The sequence below is a fragment of the Salmo salar genome, chromosome 04 (assembly GCF_965601325.2).
Source record: "Salmo salar chromosome 04, fSalSal1, whole genome shotgun sequence".
NCBI lineage: Eukaryota > Metazoa > Chordata > Actinopteri > Salmoniformes > Salmonidae > Salmo > Salmo salar.
The window spans coordinates 48330744-48350811 of NC_138294.1; the positions used below are offsets into that span (position 1 = coordinate 48330744).

At 41.4% G+C, this 20068-nt stretch overlaps 1 protein-coding gene across 1 annotated transcript; it reads left to right on the forward strand.

The window, feature by feature from the left end:
• Positions 1 to 1331: 1331 nt before the first annotated feature.
• On the forward strand, positions 1332 to 19915 carry LOC106603140 (EH domain-containing protein 1). The gene is made up of 5 exons (XM_014196421.3): positions 1332 to 2034; positions 11421 to 11518; positions 16851 to 17263; positions 17407 to 17571; positions 17994 to 19915. Exons 1-5 carry the CDS (start codon positions 1646 to 1648, stop codon positions 18513 to 18515), a joined length of 1587 nt encoding a protein of 528 aa, XP_014051896.1. The 5' UTR covers positions 1332 to 1645; the 3' UTR covers positions 18516 to 19915.
• Positions 19916 to 20068: the final 153 nt, after the last annotated feature.

Consider the following 20068-nt stretch of genomic DNA (forward strand, 5'->3'; position numbering starts at 1 on the left):
AACATCAGGTGAAGGTATTTATGCACTCCAAACGTTGGTTTGAATGCAGAGTCGGGCTAAGAGAAGAATGGGACGCATGGTGATGACCTATGAATTGACAGCCAGTGTTTTGCAACACGACTGCCTGTCAGTTATGTAGGCCACTGCCGTGTCTGTCCTACTGAGCACACACAGGTGAAGATAGAGAAGCTCATTGATATGTTTGATAAATGATCAGAAAACTATTATGTATTCATGAGACCACTGATAATATCCTGTATAGTGTACATTTGTAAGTTACTTGAAGCCAATACGTTTTTGTTTGTTGCAAACCTTGGAAATAAATATTGAAAACATCACTCTCTAATTATTGAAATAATATGATACCTGTTATAAGTGGATGACTGTTAGTGGGGAAAAATCAACTATAAATTCAAGAATTTTAGACAGGGTGTCTAGTCTGGTAGAAGCTTAGTATTTATTGAGTGCTACCACAGGGTGGACGTGTTTTAACATAAACCTGCCAGGGAGGGGCTATTAAATGGTGAATGCAAAAAGAGTCCCAGATTTACTATCATTAGACTCTCCCCTCACACACCCCTTTACCCACTATTATCCAATGTCTTAGTTCCACAAATCTTCCTACAGTTTATAAGAAATACCCGGTGTACCAGGAAAACATCCTAGAAGTCAATGAACTTACTTTCATTTTCACAATCCAGTCCCTAGCTGAGTCACCTTCATGAATCAGCCCCCTCCTTTTCATGCAGGAATATCAGTCAGAGGAGTACCAGTCAGAGGAGTTTTACAGTGTACTTGATAAGAAACATATATTTTCATATCAGCTGTCAGATTTTCCACCTCAAACTTAATAGTTTATCACTGTCTGCTAGTGTGTGTGTGTGTGTGTGTGTGTGTGTGTGTGTGTGTGTGTGTGTGTGTGTGTGTGTGTGTGTGTGTGTGTGTGTGTGTGTGTGTATACAATGTCAATATTTTAACCTCAACTCTAAACTCCATGAAGAAAGATGACTGACTGAGATTGCGAGACACACAAGAACATAAGTGTTTAATGCAAAAAAAATCACATTCTCCTTGGGAAACTGTAACACAAAAAAAGTCCCTAAATAATTCCATAGATGTTTTTCCCAGGAGGAAAAAAAACATTTAGGGAATTATTAGGCTACATTGCTTCAATGTAATTTGCTCAAATCAAGGTTGTAATAAATGTGAACGATAACAGTTTATTAACTGTCACTAACAGGTCAGACCAGAATGGTTGGGGTTTCCCTTTCGAATTCATAAAGCATGTGCTCATCAGACTTGTAGAGACGGGGCTTTTAATTTGAAACCAAGCCGTCTTGCATTTCCCCCATAAATGTACTAGCCTTCTGACGTTCCACTAGGAATGCTTGACACCGGATTTGTGATTGTAGAAGCACGGAGGAGAGGGTGTCTTCAAGGGAGTTTCTTGGTCTGCTGCTAGTAAGCCTTGTAGTTTAAATTCGAGGATTAGTTAGCTAAACAAGGGGAGAAGGCTAACAAATTTACTCATTCAAACGTATTGCCGCATTCGGGACAGCCACAGAGTCGTTAGCCAACGATATCATCAACTTCTACTGACATTGAGACGACAAGTACATCTACAATAGTTCTGAATTCGGGCACCATGTTCAAAAGGAATGGCAAGAAGGACCCAGAACTAATCCAGAATGTGTCGGAGGGGCTGAAAAAGCTGTACAAGACCAAACTCTTTCCCTTGGAAGATACCTACCACTTCCACGATTTCCATTCACCGGCTTTGGAAGATGCCGACTTTGACAACAAGCCTATGGTACTATTGGTTGGCCAATACTCCACGGGTAAAACCACATTTATCCGGCATCTTATGGAGCAAGATTTTCCCGGCATGCGGATAGGGCCCGAACCGACCACCGACTCCTTCATAGCGGTCATGCATGGAGAGCAGGACGGGCTGATACCAGGCAACGCTCTAGTAGTTGACCCCAAGAAACCCTTCAGAAAACTCAACGCTTTTGGCAACGCCTTTCTTAACAGGTGAGTCCCAGTCCCGTGTAACCAGCTAGATGGCAAGCTGTCTAACTAGGAACTGGGAACGTTTTAATGAATCCCCCAGGGAATTAAAAGGATGGGCAGAGTTAGCCCATTCATTGTCGCTAACTATGTTTAGCGCCTATTTAAGATAGTATCTTCTGGCATGTTAGAGCCCCGGCGTTCGCTCTAACAGTTAAAACGTAGTGTTTTGGAAACATAAGGAACGTATCTTTCATATCAGTAAAAAATATATATATATATATATAATTACTACACCTTTTTATAGGATTAGGATTCCCAGACGGCCTTACAGTCGACTGTGCTAATTAGCTGTTACACCTGTGTGTAAACTGAAGACAGAAGCCACATGTTGTCACTGAAAAATACTGTTGACTGCAACTGTTAACCTAACCATTTACAGTAAGTGTTTATTTTGCATTTGTGATATGAAGTAGAGTGCTGTATGTTTATAGAACATACTGCAATTGAGGATCGATTCACGTTTTAGGTGGTGTAGTTGGCTGTTTTGGTTGCCAGAGCAAGTTCGCCTCTGAACAGAGTGTGTAAGTTTCTTGGACTGTAACATGCTAACCACACCGTCGTGAGCGTTGCCAAATAAATGTACACATGCATGTTATTCAATCATTGCACCCACACTGCTCGTGCGTGTCTGCATAGTAGTTGTTGGTTCTATTTGTGACGTTTGAAGAGTCCCGCTTCTCCCATCTCCTCATTGGTTTTTAGAAGCATATACCCACAGTGGTGATTGAAAGATGAACTGAGGACCACACTCCAGTTCAGTTGGTTGTAATGCACCTTAAAGTTGGTTGCCAACTGCCCTATAAAGTCCAAAGAAGAAGAAGCCTGATGGAGGAGAGATTGCTAGAAACGTTTGTCAGCGTAGAGGACCTTGTGTATTTCAGATAAAATAACAACCTGATGTTTATATCCCAGGACAAATTAGCTAGCAACAGCAAGCTAGCTAAATTGCCATACATGTTTAATGCTTTTCGACTTGTCCTTAAATTAATATAGTTGGTTCAGAGTTCGTTTTGATATTTCAACCTGTGTGTCCTGATCGTGTGTGGTGTGGGTGGACAAAATCGGCATGTAAGCAGTAACGTTAGGTTAATTTTGTCCATTACTGAGCTAGCACTGTTAGAGGATAGCTAGCTATCTTAGTTAGCAAGCTCCTCTGTAATAAAGGTCAAGTAGGGGTGTGAACAACATTGGAATCATTAACTCTATGTAAAAATAAATATTAAATTAATTATATTTTAACCAAATTAAAATGACAGTGCAGTTATCACAACTACCACTAACTGGTCATCATAAAAGGAAAAATTAAACAAGTACCTAATGCAACAATGTTTTAACGTTAGTATGAGGAGATCTGCATCTTTCAAATGATTTGCCACGGATATAAAGCGCTCCGCACGTCATCCTGTTGGGGCTAGGGGGCAGTATTGAGAATTTTGAAAAAAATATGTGCCCATTTTTAACTGCCTCCTACACCAACTCAGAAGCTAGGATATGCATATTATTACCAGATTTGGATAGAAAACACTGAATTTTCTAAAACTGTTTGAATGGTGTCTGTAAGTATAACAAAACTCATATGGCAGGCAAAAACCTGAGAAAAACAAAAATTTTGTGGCTGTACTATTTTTTTCGAGTCATTGCTAATAGATCACACAGTGACAAAGGATTCATTTCGCACTTCCTACGGCTTCCACTAGATGTCAACGCTCTTTATAAAGTTGTTTGAAGCGGCTATGATGAACAGAGACCGGATGACAAGGAAGAGAAGTTGACCTCCCTGGGATGTCATCACTTCATTATTGCCCGCACCTGCGCATTCATTCATTTTTTTTACTTTTCGTCGTGACCCCCCCGCCCTACTTTTGAGGAGCATACCGAAGCGCTATCAACATGGAATAACTTGGAGTTATTTGGACATAAATTATGAACTTTGTCAAAAGAAACCACATTTGTTGTGGACCTGGGATTCCTGGAAGTGCCAATGGATGAAGATAATCAAAGGTAAGGGATTATTGACAATAGTATTATTGATATTAGATGGTGCTAACCTGTATATCCTAGCCTATTGTTCTTAGCACAGCACCCCGTTTATTGCAAAGTGTGATTTTCCCAGTAAAGTTATTTTGAAATCTGGCAATGCAGTAGCATTTACGAAATGTTAAACTATAATTATTTGAATGACAATATTATAATTTACCAATGTTTTCGAATAGTAATTTTGTAAATTGTAACGTTGATTCACCGGAAGCATTTGAGGGGGAAAAAATTCTGAATTTCACCGCTACTGTAAAATGCTGTTTTTGGATATAAATATGAACTTGATGGAACAAAAAATGCATGTATTGTATAACATAATGTCCTAGGAGTGTCATCTGAGGAAGATTGTCAAAGGTTAGTGCATAATTTTAGCTGGTTATCTGCTTTTGGTGACGCTGGTCTTTGAATTGACAAAACATTACACACAGCTATTTTCAATGTACTCTCCTAACATAACTTTATGCTTTCGCCGTAAAGCCTCTTTGAAATCGGACAATGTGATTGGATTTAGATGTTTATCTTTCAAATGGTGAAAAATAGTTGATTGTTTGGAGAAATTATTAGATTCTTGCAGTTTTGAATTTCCCGCCATGGTCTCTTGACAATAAATCCCAATACCGGGATAAGATCCCCAAGAGGTTTTTAACAGCTGGGAAAATTGTAGTGCGGGTGGGGCGTTCATGCAGGTATCAATGATGCTCAAGGAGGTTTGTTCATGCAGATGCAGGAATACCCACATGCAGGAACCCCCCGAATTGCGGGCTGCAGTCACATTATTGCAATCATTAGGGGGGTGTTCATAAATTCACTCTGGCTATCTATTCTGATTTTCAGAGCACTCAAGTCTGAGTGTGCCAGAGTGCTGAATAAGTGATGAATTTACGAACGTGCAACACCTCTTGAACATGACCTGTGTCAGTAAACGTCTGCAAAAAAAAAAGTAATTCAATTGTTGCCATCAGCACAGTTCGTCGGCAACGCTTTAGATAACAAAACAGCCTAACCAGCTCTGCTTGGTCAAGTTAAACAGTCAGTGAGGTATTCTCTCATTTATGTCTGGAGGTAGCCAACAAGTTAGCCAGTTAGCTTGGATGCTTGACTGCCGTTGTGAGGTCAGAACACTTGGATCAACCCTACACCTGGCCAGAGCGTCCAGTGTGCTCTCTGAATGCTCCAAGAGTGAAACGCTCTGAATTTATGAAAAGACAATCTGACAACGCTCAGAATTTACAAACGCCCAGAGCCCTCACTCTGAGTGAATGAACACGCCCTAGGAGAGTCACACATTTTCAGCTGTCCCTTTTAAAGGATGGGCTGTTACCGGGGTAACTGGGCACTGCCTTTTCTGTGATGAAAACAATCTCTGATTGCGGATGTCTTCCTAGCAGCAGATGGTTGCAGAAAACTCAAACTAACATTGAAACAACCTAGCATGTGAACAAAACGATGTAACTGGCCAAGAAATATGAGGACATTCACACTATTAGCCTTTCTTGTCAATTCAACCAACTTCTACATGTGGACTTAGGATAAAAAAGTAAAACAACAAAAAACGGATATACATTCTGACCCGCCAATGACAAAATCTACCCGCATTTGGCCGGCGTTAATTTCCAACCCTGATGTAGTCTTCACTGCCCTGATGGCATATCTAGAACCAGACTACAAGATGCCACGTCGAAAATGTAAAAAAATGTGACACCTGGATGGAGAAATTGTACAATGATTATTTTGCGAGTACAACGCGTGAGCCCTGAAACACCATACGTGGCGTTAACAGATTGTTGGATGTTTCAACACGCTGTCATGCATCACTGCAGTAAGCCATCACATTGATGAGAGGTGGGACATGATGTCCCGTATACTGACAACATGGAGAGGGACACCGCAGAGAACCTAAAACGGCATTAACTACCATAGTTGCTGAGTGGGTGGGGGACAGCAGTAAGGTGAGCGCTGACTGGTAAGTAGCCAGGAGTTTGGTAGATTGAACTACACTGCCCCCTAGCGGTTATATGCCGGAACATATATGAATTATGAATTCATGTCATTTTATGATCATTTTATTTTTTATCGTTAAACGATAACAAATGGCAGTTTAAACGCTAAAAACAATTGTGCACATCCCTAGTCCAAGGATTATCCTATTTGTCGGAGGATCATCAGTGATCCATGAACTCTTGTTTTTTTACCCGTATATTCATATTTGTCTTTTTTTTTATACATTTTTGTCTTATCTTTGGATCAGATGTTCAGTGTGTGACAGTATGAGAGGGAGGGGAGTGGCTGTCAGTTTGTGTTGAACTTTGAAAAGCCCCCTCTGGTCTGCCCATGTCCTTTGACTGAGACTGGTCAAGCTAACAAGTTTACTGCATGAACAAATACGCTTTTCTATCTCCTATGCTTTTATAATGCTTCCATACAGACCTGTCATGGGAGTCAAGAATATTATTCATGCCATTGTCATCTTGCTTAAAAAGTGAAATGGGGTATAGAGAAGAGATCCATCCTGTTAACATCAACTTCTTTACATAAAAGCAAATAGCTGTCATAGCCTATGTATGAAAGAACAGTCTAGCCTGAACCTTGCGCTCACCCTCAGAAAATATGTAATCTATTCATTACACTGTACGCAAGTAGGGGACTTTTATTGTAGAATGTCACCTCCCCTCAGAGGTCCCATAGAAGCCAAGGAGCAGGGCATCCTCTCCTGGTACAAACTGCAGAAGTGGCTGTCTGGTTAAATCAATTATTAACTGACATTGCTCTCATAGCTACATTGATTTCCACATTAATGGAGAATACCTGGACAGAGATTCTACAGTGTTTCCTGACCAACTATTGGGGTTTATATGTTTAACTGATGCCAGAAACATACACTCATAAATCTGTAGTGGTTGTCTGTGGTATGAGCCTTTGCTTCACCAAAACTATGCTTGATCATAACCATGTCTCTGCTGAGTCATTTTACTTGCAGCACTCTACAGTTTGACAGTGCAATGTTCTCCATATTTTAGTATTAAATTCCATCCTTCTCCACTGCTCTGACAAACACCAGTACCAAGTTGTTTTATAGTAACCGTTCAGGATTTATTTCCTACACTTTGAACAAGTAAAACTAGTTACACATTGAGCTGTGCTACTGTAGCTACATTTTGTGACTACCCAGACTGTGTGCAATCACTTTATCCTGCATTCCAGTAGTGCATATGGAAAATAAAGTCTTTGGGTGTCCGATGAAAAGCGGATGCTTTATTTGTTATAATGCTGATCTTGTGTGAAATGGTATGACTTTTCTGCTCAACGTTGTGGGTGTGTCACATCAGCATTTGTAGCACTGTTCTGCACACCTATTTTCAATCAGTTGTGCGTTTCCCTTTGGTGTGAGCTAAGCTGACACTAGCCTGCCTTTTTCAAGGGGTCAATTTGACAGCCACTCCAGGAATGGGATCCTCTGTATTGAATGTCATCCATCATGACTGACTGAGTGTGGACTGCGATTTTAAGAATAAGAGGGAGTGGTAATGCTCTCCTGGGGAAGCAATGATGAAAGGCTCCAATAGTAGTTCTGACCAGCTGTGTTTATACTTGGCTGTGTGAGGCTGTTACCACCCTGCCTGAAACATTTTGCCCGGTTAATTCACAATTTGTGTATAGGCTAACTCACTGCTTTTGAGCTGTCCAGATTTGTTTTAGAGAATTTGAGTCCCCAATCTTGACAGTGTAGAGACTTAATTTCTTTTGCTTTTTTTAAGCCAATTTCCTGAAATTCTACAATTTTCTCCATTTGAGCTGAGACATTTTTGCAGTTAAAGCAAATGTCTTGTAATTCTACAGATTGGCATGCAGCTGAGAGAAAATGTTGCAATTTTTAAAGCTAATTTCCTGCAATTCTATGCATTTTGCCATGGCTAATGATCTTTTGCTCAAACATGAGTCAATAATGCTAAATTTTGGTTTTTGGAATTTTAAATTCTCCCTGAATGTCTAGCTTTTATTTAGCTGATGTTTAATTCTCAAATAATTTAAATATAAAGGTCCATTATCTCTTCTACATACTTTTTATCTGGTTTTAGTTGTTTTAAGTTTACGCCTAAAGCATTTTTCCATCATGAAAATATATTTACCCAAAGATTACGAAGGCATAAAAATCCCTGCCATTTTTGTCTGTGGTGGGTCGACTGGTCAGGCTTTCAGAGCGGAAAGACCAGAGTCAGTTCTTTACTCCAGCTCTGCCTTGGCAGAAAGAACTCATACTGACTCAGCTGTTTCTCCCTTTTTCCTTCAAACAGCAGGCAACTCATTGTGACCTTAACGTGTTTCCTTTCACTCTTGGCAATCATGCACTGTCATCCATAACCTTGCCATTTTATCCAGCCCCACTCTGCATCTCTCTAACCTTTTAACCTCCTAACATTACTCCAGATGCATGATGAACCTTTCAGGGTGGTGTATGCTGCTGTATGTCTGTGCCTACCTGAGGCCATTTCTCGGTTTTGAGTTTGCAGCTCACGAACAGAACGCGTTGGCAACCGGACCAAGGGAATGCCAGGAATTCTAGATGAGAGTAAATGTGGAAAAAAGAGGGAGTAGAGACTCAGATGAGACTCAACATAGATGGGGCTGGGGAGAATCGGAGGGAAACATTCAAGCAGGGTGTGCCTCTGGCTGCCTCTGGGCTGTCTCTGGCTGTGTGATATGTGGAGGTTTGAAATTGTGGTGTTAATGTGTTTTTGTATGACTGCAACTGGGAAGTATGTTTCAGGACTGGGGAATGATAGCTGTGAGTGACACGGAGTGGTTTAGTCATGAGTTATGCACCTGCATCCAGATATGCTGAGGGACTCGGATCATGTGAGTTAAGGAGTTAGAAAGATAAGACCTCTGCCAAAAAACAAGGACGTTCTTGTCCCACAGTCACATTGAGGGGAGAGGGAAGGAAAAACAAATTGAACAGAGGAATGAAAAAAAGAGATTCCCATCATGCTCTGCCTTTTGCCATTAGCTTAATTTGAATCTAAGAAAAAGAGTGAGATCATGTACAGTTGTGTTATCACTCCACTGAAGGCCCTTCACACAAGACTACTATGTTTTAATTGCCTGACAGCAGATCTGTAAGTCTGTCTCGACCAATGTCTCTACCAAGTGTACTGAGGGTGGAGGGGAAATGAAAGCTACTTCAAATACATGCTGGTGTTCATAGAGGAATCATGTATTCAGCGTCTGGCATTAAGGACTAGTTAACTGCCCAACATTTCTACATAGGATTTTGAGCTCTCTCTCTCTAAATAGTATTATAGCATACAGAGTGGACTAAAATGATTTGGGTATGCTTGTTGTCTTGAGTGTAGCATATGGTTTTGTGCCTTGATTGGAGGGTCTCCAAAAACAGTCTATTTCTAGAGGAGCTGGAAAGATCACATACAGGCTTACTGCTTATTCTTACAAGACGTAAGGTGTTGAATGTAGGTTTGCGTCAAAGCTTCCAGTAATTACTTGTCTTCCACACCGAAAATATATATATTAACAATTCTATACTGAACAAAGATAAGTGCAACCATTTCATAGATTCCCCCCAAATTTTTTTGGGGGGGGAGGAAATCAGTCAATTGAAATTCATTAGGCCCTAATCTATGGATTTCTCATGACTGGGAATACAGATATGAATCTGTTGGTCACAGATGTCTTGAAATGGGTTTCAGGATCTGGTTGCAGTATTTTTGTGCATTCAAATTGCCATTGATAAAATGCAATTGTGTTCATTGGCCGTAGCTTATGCTTGCCCATACCATAACCCCACCGCCACCATGGGGCACTCTGTTCACAACACTGACATCAGCAAATCGCTCGCCCACACGACGCCATACACCTGGTCTGCGGTTGTGAGGCCGGTTGGACATACTGCCAAATTCTCTAAAACAAATGAACATTCAATTCTCTGGCGACAGCTCTAGTGGACATTCCTGCGGTCAGCATGCCAGCACTTTCCCTCAACTTGAGACATCTGTGGCATTGTGTTGTGACAACTGCACATTTTATAGTGGCCTTTTTATTGTCCCCAGCACAAGGTGAACCTGTCATGATCATGCTGTTTATGGCATGTTGTGTTAGCCTTTTAAAATTATAAACTTGGATTAGCTAATTGATCATTAGAATAACCTTTTTGAAATTATGATTTTAATAAGAAATAAAACTGGCCGCCTTTTTAGACTAGTTAAGTATCTGGAGCATCAGCATTTGTGGGTTCAATTACAGGCTCAAAATGGACTGATTTTTGGCCATACTGCTTCCATTTCATTCGCCGAAGGTTGTAGTAAACGTGAATGCAAGAATCTGTGACATTACCAGTCAAGAGTTTCACAGTGTACTTGATAAGAAACATATTTTCATGCCAGGTAGAGAGTGGGGGCGGGGCTTTCATGCCGATGCAGGAATGCCTCGAATTGCGGGCCGCAGTCACACATTGCAGTCATTAGGAGTGCGTTCATAAATTCACTCTGGCTATCGATTCCAATTTCAGAGCACTCTGATCTGTGTGCCAGAGTACAGAATAACTGAGTGAAAAGGAAGCTTGTACAGAATAAAAATATTCCAAAACATGCATCCTGTTTGCAATAAGGCACTAAAGTAAAACTGCAGAAAATGTGGCAAAGAAATTAACTTTAGCCCTGAATACAAAGTATTATGTTAGGGGCAAATCCATTACATCACTGAGTACCACTCCATATTTATTAAGCACTGGCAAAATCCTAGAGGAAAACCTGTCAGTCTGCTTTCCAACAGACATCTGGGAGACAATTCACCTTTCAGCAAGACAATAACCGAAAACACAAGGCCAAATATACACTGGAGTTGCTTACCAAGACGACGTTGAATGTTCCTGAGTGGCCTAGTTAGTTTTGACTTAAATCGACTTTAAAATCGTTGGCAAGACTTAACTGGCTGTCTAGCAATGATCAACAACCAACTTAATAGCACTTGAAGTATTTGAAAAAGAATTATGTGCAAATATTGTACAATCCAGGTGTTTAAAGCTCTTTGAGACCTACCAAGAAAGAATCACTGCTGTAATCGCTGCCAAATGTGATTCTAACATGTATTGACTCAGGTGTGAATACTTACTTACATATTATATTTTTATATTTAATTTTCAATAAGGGGAATATCAATTTAATACATTTTTAATTCAGGCTGTAACAATGTGGAATAAGTCAAGGGGTATGAATACTTTCTGAAGGCACTTTTGTGGTTAATTACTGCATTTATTGTGTAGTTAGGCGTCATCATCATCACCACTATCTTTCTCCCAGGTTTGTGTGTGCTCAGATGCCCAACGCTGTATTGGAGAGCATCAGCATTATTGATACCCCAGGAATCCTGTCTGGAGAAAAGCAGAGGATCAGCAGAGGTTAGTAGTTAACAGCCTTTATTCATTGTACCATGAAGGTTCTTTTGACTTCCCCATCTTTCTTTTCTTTCTGCATCCTTCTTCCCCCTCTCAATGACTCTCCTTTTGCCCTCTTCCTCCATCTTGATTCTGTCTCATGATTATTCTTATTTTTGTTTTTACTGAAAAAAGGACTAAAGTTCTACTTTAAGGTTGGCCAGTCCAATGATCATGTAATGTGGTCAATTTAATTTAGCACGTTTTTGTGTCCCTGAGAATGCAGATAAATGCTGTAGACATTTGGCATATCCTAGTGAAGCAGGGGAATGGCAGTGAATGATCTGCATTACAAGGCCCGTGTTTATAGCCGTCCTGTTTTTATATTAGTGCTGAACAGCCTCTGACATTCTGAATTCCTGCGTGATTTGCGTTAGACCACTGCCTCTCATGCATGGTTCTAGAGCAAGTGTATTGGCGAGTACTGTGAAGAGAGGATGTCAGAACATCCCCCTGCCGTACACCATGACGACAGAATGGGTGTGAGTGCCGTCCCACTCTGAGAGAAATGACCTGACAGAGAGGAAGGCCGCCAGGAAACGGTGGGGGCCTCGGAGAGGGACAGGACCGGAAGATGGAGGGTAAGAAAAAAAGAACGCTCACTCCTAGGCAGGCTGGGCAGCAGTGTGGCGCAGCCATTAGGGAAGGGTTGCTAGTTCAACTCAATGTTGAGCCTGGAACCATTGAATTCATCCAAAGCAAACATTGATCTCTAGGGAAAGGTTTGAAAAACTTTTAGAAGTCAGTGAGTCTTACTCTTTGCCCTCTACCCTTCACCCCAGTGTGGTTGCGATTGAGAGCGTGCGTGATGGGATGTGTGTGTGCCTCAGACCATCAGCTGCGCAGTGTCAATAAAGATGAGCCACAGCAAGCCAACTGAAGAACAAAATAGAGGTTGTTATTTACACTAATCATAGGCGTTTACACTTCATTTGTTTTACCCTGGTGCGAGCATCCTGGGTGAATAGTAAGGCTCGTCCAACCGCCACTGGGTCACCTCAGGGTGAAAAAACACTTCCTGGGGACATAAGAGATATGATGGTAGGGAGAAAGTGAGAAAACAACATTTAAAAACAACATTTTATATAGCTTTTTATTTAAAAAAAAAAAAAGAAGCATTTTTTACTACAACCGTGGTGAAATAAAAGTAGACTTGGCATGTTTAGAACTCTTTGATGTTTGAGTGCTGAAGGCAGGAGATCGTTTGAAGTTTGAAGTCCAGGGGAATTAATGAGAATCGAAAGAGGGTGTGCTGTACCGTACTTACAAAGCACTTAAATGTAGATGGGAGTCAGGGACTGGGATATTACACTGGGCTTTCATGCACTTACTGGAGACAGGTATGAAGACTTCTCATAACCCACTGTGGGCTATAGTAAATCACATGCATGACCACCGAACTGAAATGGGGAAGATTTGAATTGACATTCCTACACAGTATATTGCACCATGATACAGATGCAGTACTGAGGTTACATTTTGTAGAGTACTTATTGTGGTCAGAATTCAGTGCCATTTATTACAAAGGGGAAGCCCTGCTACAGTCATTACTCTGATGGAAAATGAGGTGGTTGGTTGTAGTTCTCTCTCTAGAACACACATACTACCACTACTACACACACACACGAGGGAGTGCACGCACACTCACACACAGGAAACCCACACCAGAGTCAATGTAGGGTCACTGCAATATACTTCCCCATTGTCCCTGTGACTGGATCACAAATTCTCTCATCCCACTCCAAACTACTTTCCCCTTCATTTCCCACCATTTTTCTTTTTCATTTATGAATTCATCTAGTAGGGTCTGTCAACAGAATGTCTTTGTTGGCCATCGTGGTGTTTTATCTGCCTCAGTGATACTTGTCTCCATTTGCCCTGGCTCAGACCTTGCAAGGGCAGTTAATAATCTCAAGTCTTCTGACTCTGTCCGCTCCACGGCTGCTTTACCTTTCTGTTAATCATAATACTGTGGCCTGCTTGACTATGGAAAAACGAGGACGCTATTTAGCTGCCTTACTTTTGGGGTGTTTATTGGACTTTTCCTTATAAGGACACTGCTGTTTTCCCCCGGGAGTGTTACAGCAGTGAATCTAGGCTACTACTTCATCTGTGAAGGGAAGGCAGGTGAATGAGGAGACGTCCTTGTTACTCTAGCGTATCTTGCAAGGTTCAGTTAGACAGACCGTTCATTGTTTACTGTATACATGTTGAAGGTCCTCGGTGACTCCAAGCTTTCTCCCGGGTGTCAATGGCATTCCCTCACACTCAGACAATTCTTGGCAAATTTAAGGCTGGTAATTAAAGGGGTTGCTGTGTCTGCTGTCAGCAAGTGAGCTGGAAGAGCTTTGAACCCATGTGGTTAACCAGTGACAAAAGACAGCTTAAGCAACGTGGCTGGTTCCTTAACCTTAAAGGAGGCGTGGTCATGTCATTGGCGCTTTATGCCTGTTTTTATTTCAGAAACGTATAAAGTTTAACCGTTTAACCTGAGGCCATACAGGATTCCAAAATGTTGCGAACAAATAGGTCATTAGCCATTGAATTGTGGAATTAAAGAATTAAAGCTGACTATTTCCCATAGTGATACAGAAGAGATGGTTATGAGACGTGTGTCATACTGCCCAGGCTCCAGTTCATCAACCAGGACATTACTAATGTTTCTCCCTAGTGGCAGGGGGGAAAGGGTTGCATTTGTGGGACTACCATGTACCAAATAACCAGTAATGGAACTCTCATGAAACAAGGCCAGGCAGTGGGGTTCATGACCTCTGAACAACTAGTATAAATCAGGAAGAGGACCACATTGTAGGAAGTGATGACGGTGAACCACTGTCAGTCTTTGAAAACAATGCCTGATGTCTTACCGTGTACGTGCCCAGATGCATACAAACAGGCCTGTTGCTATTGGACAGGCAGCGAAGCATGTCTTATTTCTGAGCCCTGCAAGGATGGTCTCAAATTCCTATTCTGCTGGCGCCTGAGTATGACACTGATATTCTCTGCCAGATCAGCATGCAGTGTTCATTCTCACCCTAGGTACTTCCCCATTTTTCTATCATTACCTTGAAATTAGAAATCATCTTTGTAGGTTTGGTGTCCATTGTCAATTCCATGCGTGCGTTCATAGCAGATATTTCTTTTTTAGAAAAGTGAAGGAAGGTGTGCTGAGAAAGCAAAACTGAAAAATACCTTCCATTTAGATGCACTTTCACCTCAACCAATTAGCTTCCATCAGGGTTGGGGGCAATTCCACTCTCTTTAGTTCATGGAAGCTGTGAGAGAGAAGTGGAGTAGAAGAGAATACATTTTATGAATCCCTTTGACTTGGAACAGCGTTGACCCTTGACCTTGCCTGTATCAGGTGGATCACTGACTAAGATGATAGATGATGCCTTTTTTGTTTTGACAAGGCTGACATAGTTGATTGGGTGGTATGTCTCTTCATCCCCCTTGTGATTACGCTCACCTTTTTAAGTCAAGTTAGCCTTTATTTCACCAGAGATTGGTTACTAGGTTAAAATATGGTGTGGTAACAATTAACCTTCAGATGAAATGGGAGGAATTGTGACAGGCATTGCTGTTTTTTCTTCTATTGCCTCCATGTAGATTTGATATCCCGGTCTTTTATTACCTCTTTATTACCAGCATATACCTCTTTTAAAGTGAATAGAGATAAAGAGGAGCTGTTCTCGTGGACTCTTGACTTTGCCAGGTCACGCCCTCATTGGATCGGTGCAGAGATCACACATCCTCCCAACATCATCACAAAAACTAGACTGATGGAAGAATGCCTTTTCAGTCTTTCACTGGGATTAGATTCACTACTAGTTATAACTGTTCTGTGTCACGTATTTGTAAGTTTTATGTGGACCCCAGGAAGAGCAGCTGCTGCATTTGCAGTAGCTAATGGGGATCCTAATAAACGAAACGACAGCCAACATATTAGGACACTCTGTTCTTATTATCCTAGTGAATAACATGATTCTAACCAACTACTGTACTGCTTAATTGACACTCATTGTTGAATCTTGTCTCTGGACTTTCCCCAGTTGCTAATGATTGAGATGGACATGTTTTCTTTCTCGCTGTTTAAATAGAATGCTGAGTCAGACTGTTCTCTGCCTCGTACATCCCAACCCCGATTTTAAAAACTGTGGCCGTTGTAGTTTCTAATAAAGGGATTGGCCACAACTACTTTCAGTATCACTGTTTTGTCTCCACCTCCAGCACAACGTGCCAAGGCAGAGTGGTGCCCTGCTGCCCTCTAGTACAATTCAGAATGAACAAATAACTGTTCTAAGGTGAGGAAGAGGTCTCTTTGTGGGCCCAGTGTCTCCACTGCACAATTTATGCTCCAAAGGCTCTTTCCTGTTTGTCATTCAGGGGGGATATGCCCGCATGTGGAGGTGGGTAGAAGACATCCCCTAGAAATAGTGGATAGAATGGTCCCAGCCTAATACATTTAAAACATTACTGAATGTCTTGTTTGATGGGACAAATGGCATGCATAAAGCATTTGATCTCATTCAGTGTTGATTTTCTTTGCATGCTTGAAAACATGAATCCTGTACTATTCTGAACTGAAATATAAGCTAGGCTTAGTGTTAAGCAAATTGTGCTCCAGAAAACAACTATGAATAAGTCCCGCCGCTTATCTTTTTAGAACATGAGGATGAAATTTGAGGCCTAAACTTGCTTGCATCATCACATCCATTTCATAAGACTTTACTAGGTGTGTCCCGTGACATAGAAATGGATTCCACTTTATCCATTTCTATGCTCTGTCAGTCATGGGTAAAGAGCAAAGCTCTGCTCTGGGCAGTGTTGGTGTCACACTGTGAGGAGAAGGAAGATGGAGGGTTTTTAGTCAAGGTTTTCCTAGCAGAGGAAAATCACATTTTGTCTCTCATTGTGAAATATACCTGTTTTGGTATCTAGCTGGGTCTGTGTGTCTGCCGTGTGGAGCGGGACCATAGAGACCAGATAAGCTGAAGTGGCACTGGAATCTGAGCTAATTGATATGCATAGAGAAACATACACACTCTTACTAGGAGTGGCTCACACATTCTAAATCAAGTTGGTGTGGATTCATCTGCATGTTTTCACTCTTTACATAATCACAGATCCAATAAACTTGTTGGACTGTAATTTGTTGACCACATCTCGTACCATTTTTCATTTGATTTTAAATGTTATACTTCTGATAAAAGGGTTTAATTCCTATGGATGTTTAGAAGATTTCATACCCCTTATGACAAAATGAACAAACCGTTTTCCTCTTTCCTCTCGTCAGGCTATGACTTTGCTGCAGTGCTGGAGTGGTTTGCAGAGCGTGTTGACCGCATCATTCTGCTCTTCGACGCCCACAAGCTAGACATCTCGGATGAGTTCTCTGAGGTGATACGCTCCCTGAAGAACCATGAGGACAAGATGCGGGTGGTTCTGAACAAGGCTGATCAGATTGGCACACAGCAGCTGATGAGGGTCTATGGCGCCCTCATGTGGTCGCTTGGTAAAATTGTCGGTACGCCAGAGGTGATCCGGGTGTACATTGGTTCTTTTTGGGCTCAGCCGCTCCTGGTCGCAGACAACCGGAAGCTTTTTGAGGCAGAGGAACAGGACCTTTTCAAGGACATCCAGGGGCTGCCTCGGAATGCTGCTCTGAGGAAGCTCAATGACCTCATCAAGCGGGCTCGCCTCGCCAAGGTGAGACCTAGGTCTTAAATGTTGGGTTTATTCATATTTATCTCTGGAAACAATTACTCTACTGTATTGTATAACCCTCATTGTGCCAAAAATGTATCAGTGTTTAGGTCCAGATATGATTAATTTAGTCTTTCTCCCTCCAGGTCCACGCCTACATTATCAGCTCTCTAAAGAAGGAGATGCCCAACATGTTTGGGAAGGAGAATAAGAAGAAGGAGCTGATTGCTAATCTGGGGGAGATCTACACGAGGATTGAGAAAGAGCACCAGATCTCACCCGGAGACTTCCCCAAACTAGCTAAGATGCAGGTACACAAATATACATTCTTTATTTTCCAGTGGGGGTAGTAATTATGTTAAAGGAGAACTTCAGCGTTAGCTGAACTCGTGGATACCTTTTTTTATGTCTCTGCGTGTAGTTTGAAAGAAGTTGCTAACTAGTGTAAGTGCAATGACTGGAAGTCTATGGAGACTGATAGCATGCTAGTAGATACCGTAGACTTAGTCATTGCACCAATGCTAGTTAGCTTTGGCTTGCAAAACTACTTCTAACTTCCTTCATACTGGATGCAAAGACATAAAAATGGTGTCCATGAGCTCAATCCCGAAGTATCCCTTTAACCGAAGTAGCCATCGAAGTAGTGATATCAGTAGTTGTGGTGATGAGCATTGCAGATACCTTTCCTTGACTAGAACTCCCCTGACCTCATTTCACCTTTATAAACACACAGGAGATCTTGGCTAACCAGGACTTCAGTAAGTTCCAGGCGGTGAAGCCCAAGCTGCTGGAGGCTGTTGAGGACATGCTAGCCAACGACATAGCCAAACTCATGACCCTCGTCCGCCAGGAGGAGGCAGCCATGCCCAGCCAGTCAGTCCAGGGTGGCGCCTTTGAGGGCACCATGAACGGGCCTTTCGGCCATGGCTACGGCGAGGGTGCAGGCGAGGGCATTGATGAGCTGGAGTGGGTGGTGGCACGAGACAAACCCACCTACGACGAGATCTTCTACACCCTGTCTCCTGTCAACGGCAAAGTGTCAGGCGCCTTGGCCAAGAAGGAGATGGTGAAGTCCAAGCTGCCCAACACAGTGCTGGGAAAGATCTGGAAGCTGGCTGATGTAGACAAGGATGGATACCTGGACGATGAAGAGTTTGCCCTTGCCAATCACTTGATCAAGGTGAAGCTTGAGGGGCATGAGCTTCCCACTGATCTGCCAGAACACCTTATCCCTCCCTCCAAAAGGGGACTGTAGAATTGGACATCTTTCATATATATAGATATATATCTATCTCTAAGCCCTTATCTATTTATTCAGGCACATCCCTGTGTGTGTGTGGGAGGGATGTGCCTGAATAAATTAGATGGGGGGCTTAGAGGTTTTTTGGAGTGAGTGGGATGAGTTAAAAGGGAAAGGTGTATTTTTGGCCAAAGTAAATGACAGTTGGTGAGTGTTTTGAGAAGAATCATTCTGGTTAGGGTGTAGTCTTACGTCAAATGGCGCAACAGTCATCTGCATAACTGCATGTCGTATTAGAACGATTCCATCTGATGTGAGACAATGAAGGAGGAGGTCTGGGTAGGGCTATGAGAATGGTGTTGAGGTGAAATGAATGTTAGACTCACTATATGATAATTAGCATAGTCCATTCAAAGATAAAAATATATGATAATTAGCATAGTCCATTCAAAGATAAAAATATGAATTTCTCTAACTTCACCTTAATCCCTCATCTTCCTTAGTACTTATTTGTCTTACCATTACCTTTATCAAAAGGCCTTTGTTGTAGTTATCATGTATCAAGTTCAATCTCCACTTTGGGACCTGCTGAATTTATTGCGCTTCAATTAATTGTATGGCCATTACTTTTCATTTTTTTCCTCATGTCACTCAACAAATCAAACGATTACAAAGAAATAAGGGTAACTCATAAACATTCTATTTAAACCTAGTCTTCCATTAAGTTTGATTTGTCAGTTTGATCAATTGTTTATTCTACTTACAGATTTATAATCATATGATATAATTTATAATCAAAACCATTTGTATCTTTAGCTTTTCCTAACGCCATTATAAAGCAAAGTATTCTTTGTCTGAAAACAAGTTTTTGAAGGGGGAATATAGATACATTCATATTGTCACGGATTTAACACTGACAAACTAGTGTCTTGGACGACCTTGACTAGCTACTACCTGGTGTCTTTTTGAACATCTGTCTGAAAACTTTCCAGTAAACCATATATTATGTAAAAAAAAAAAAAAAGACATGTATGTGATCTAGCTTAAACTAAACTTTGTGCAGTTTTTTTTTTCTCAGATATCCAGCCCATCATACTCGAAGGCTTTCCATTATAGGGCTTTCGATTGCTACAACAAAATATTGTCTTTCCACTCACTGGTTCCAGGGAATGGGGTGGGTTGGGCGTACAGTATGCATTGGCAAGATATCTGATAATTGATTTTCCATAAATACATTTTAACGATTTGGGGGACAATACCAGCTTAAAAATCCCAGTTTGATCCCTGGCAGTCACATCTAGCCTTCAATGTCAAAGTCGCTTAAGTATTGTATGTAGAAGTGGCTCTAGCCCTCAAATGTTAATATGTACATTGTTTTTGGTCTCTTTTGAAATAAAATGTTTATTCAAATAAAACATTTTCTATTTTTGTCTGCTCTGATAAGACTGGATCAAACATTGTCCAGTAAAAGCCCAAATTCGTAGTTCAGTAGCTTTCTGCCAGCTTCAATTGAAGTAGGATCAGTATGAAAAAGCACACTTCCTTTAAGAGAGAACCGCTAACTTCAT

What these genes read in the sequence shown, in the direction of transcription:
- LOC106603140 (XM_014196421.3), top strand. Translation starts at nt 1,646, where the DNA reads ATGTTCAAAAGGAATGGCAAGAAGGACCCAGAACTAATCCAGAATGTG. An exon ending in AAAGCAGAGGATCAGCAGAG is followed by an intron (nt 11,519 to 16,850) that starts GTTAGTAGTTAA and finishes TCCTCTCGTCAG; the next exon opens with GCTATGACTTTGCTGCAGTG. An exon ending in AGCGGGCTCGCCTCGCCAAG is followed by an intron (nt 17,264 to 17,406) that starts GTGAGACCTAGG and finishes TTCTCCCTCCAG; the next exon opens with GTCCACGCCTACATTATCAG.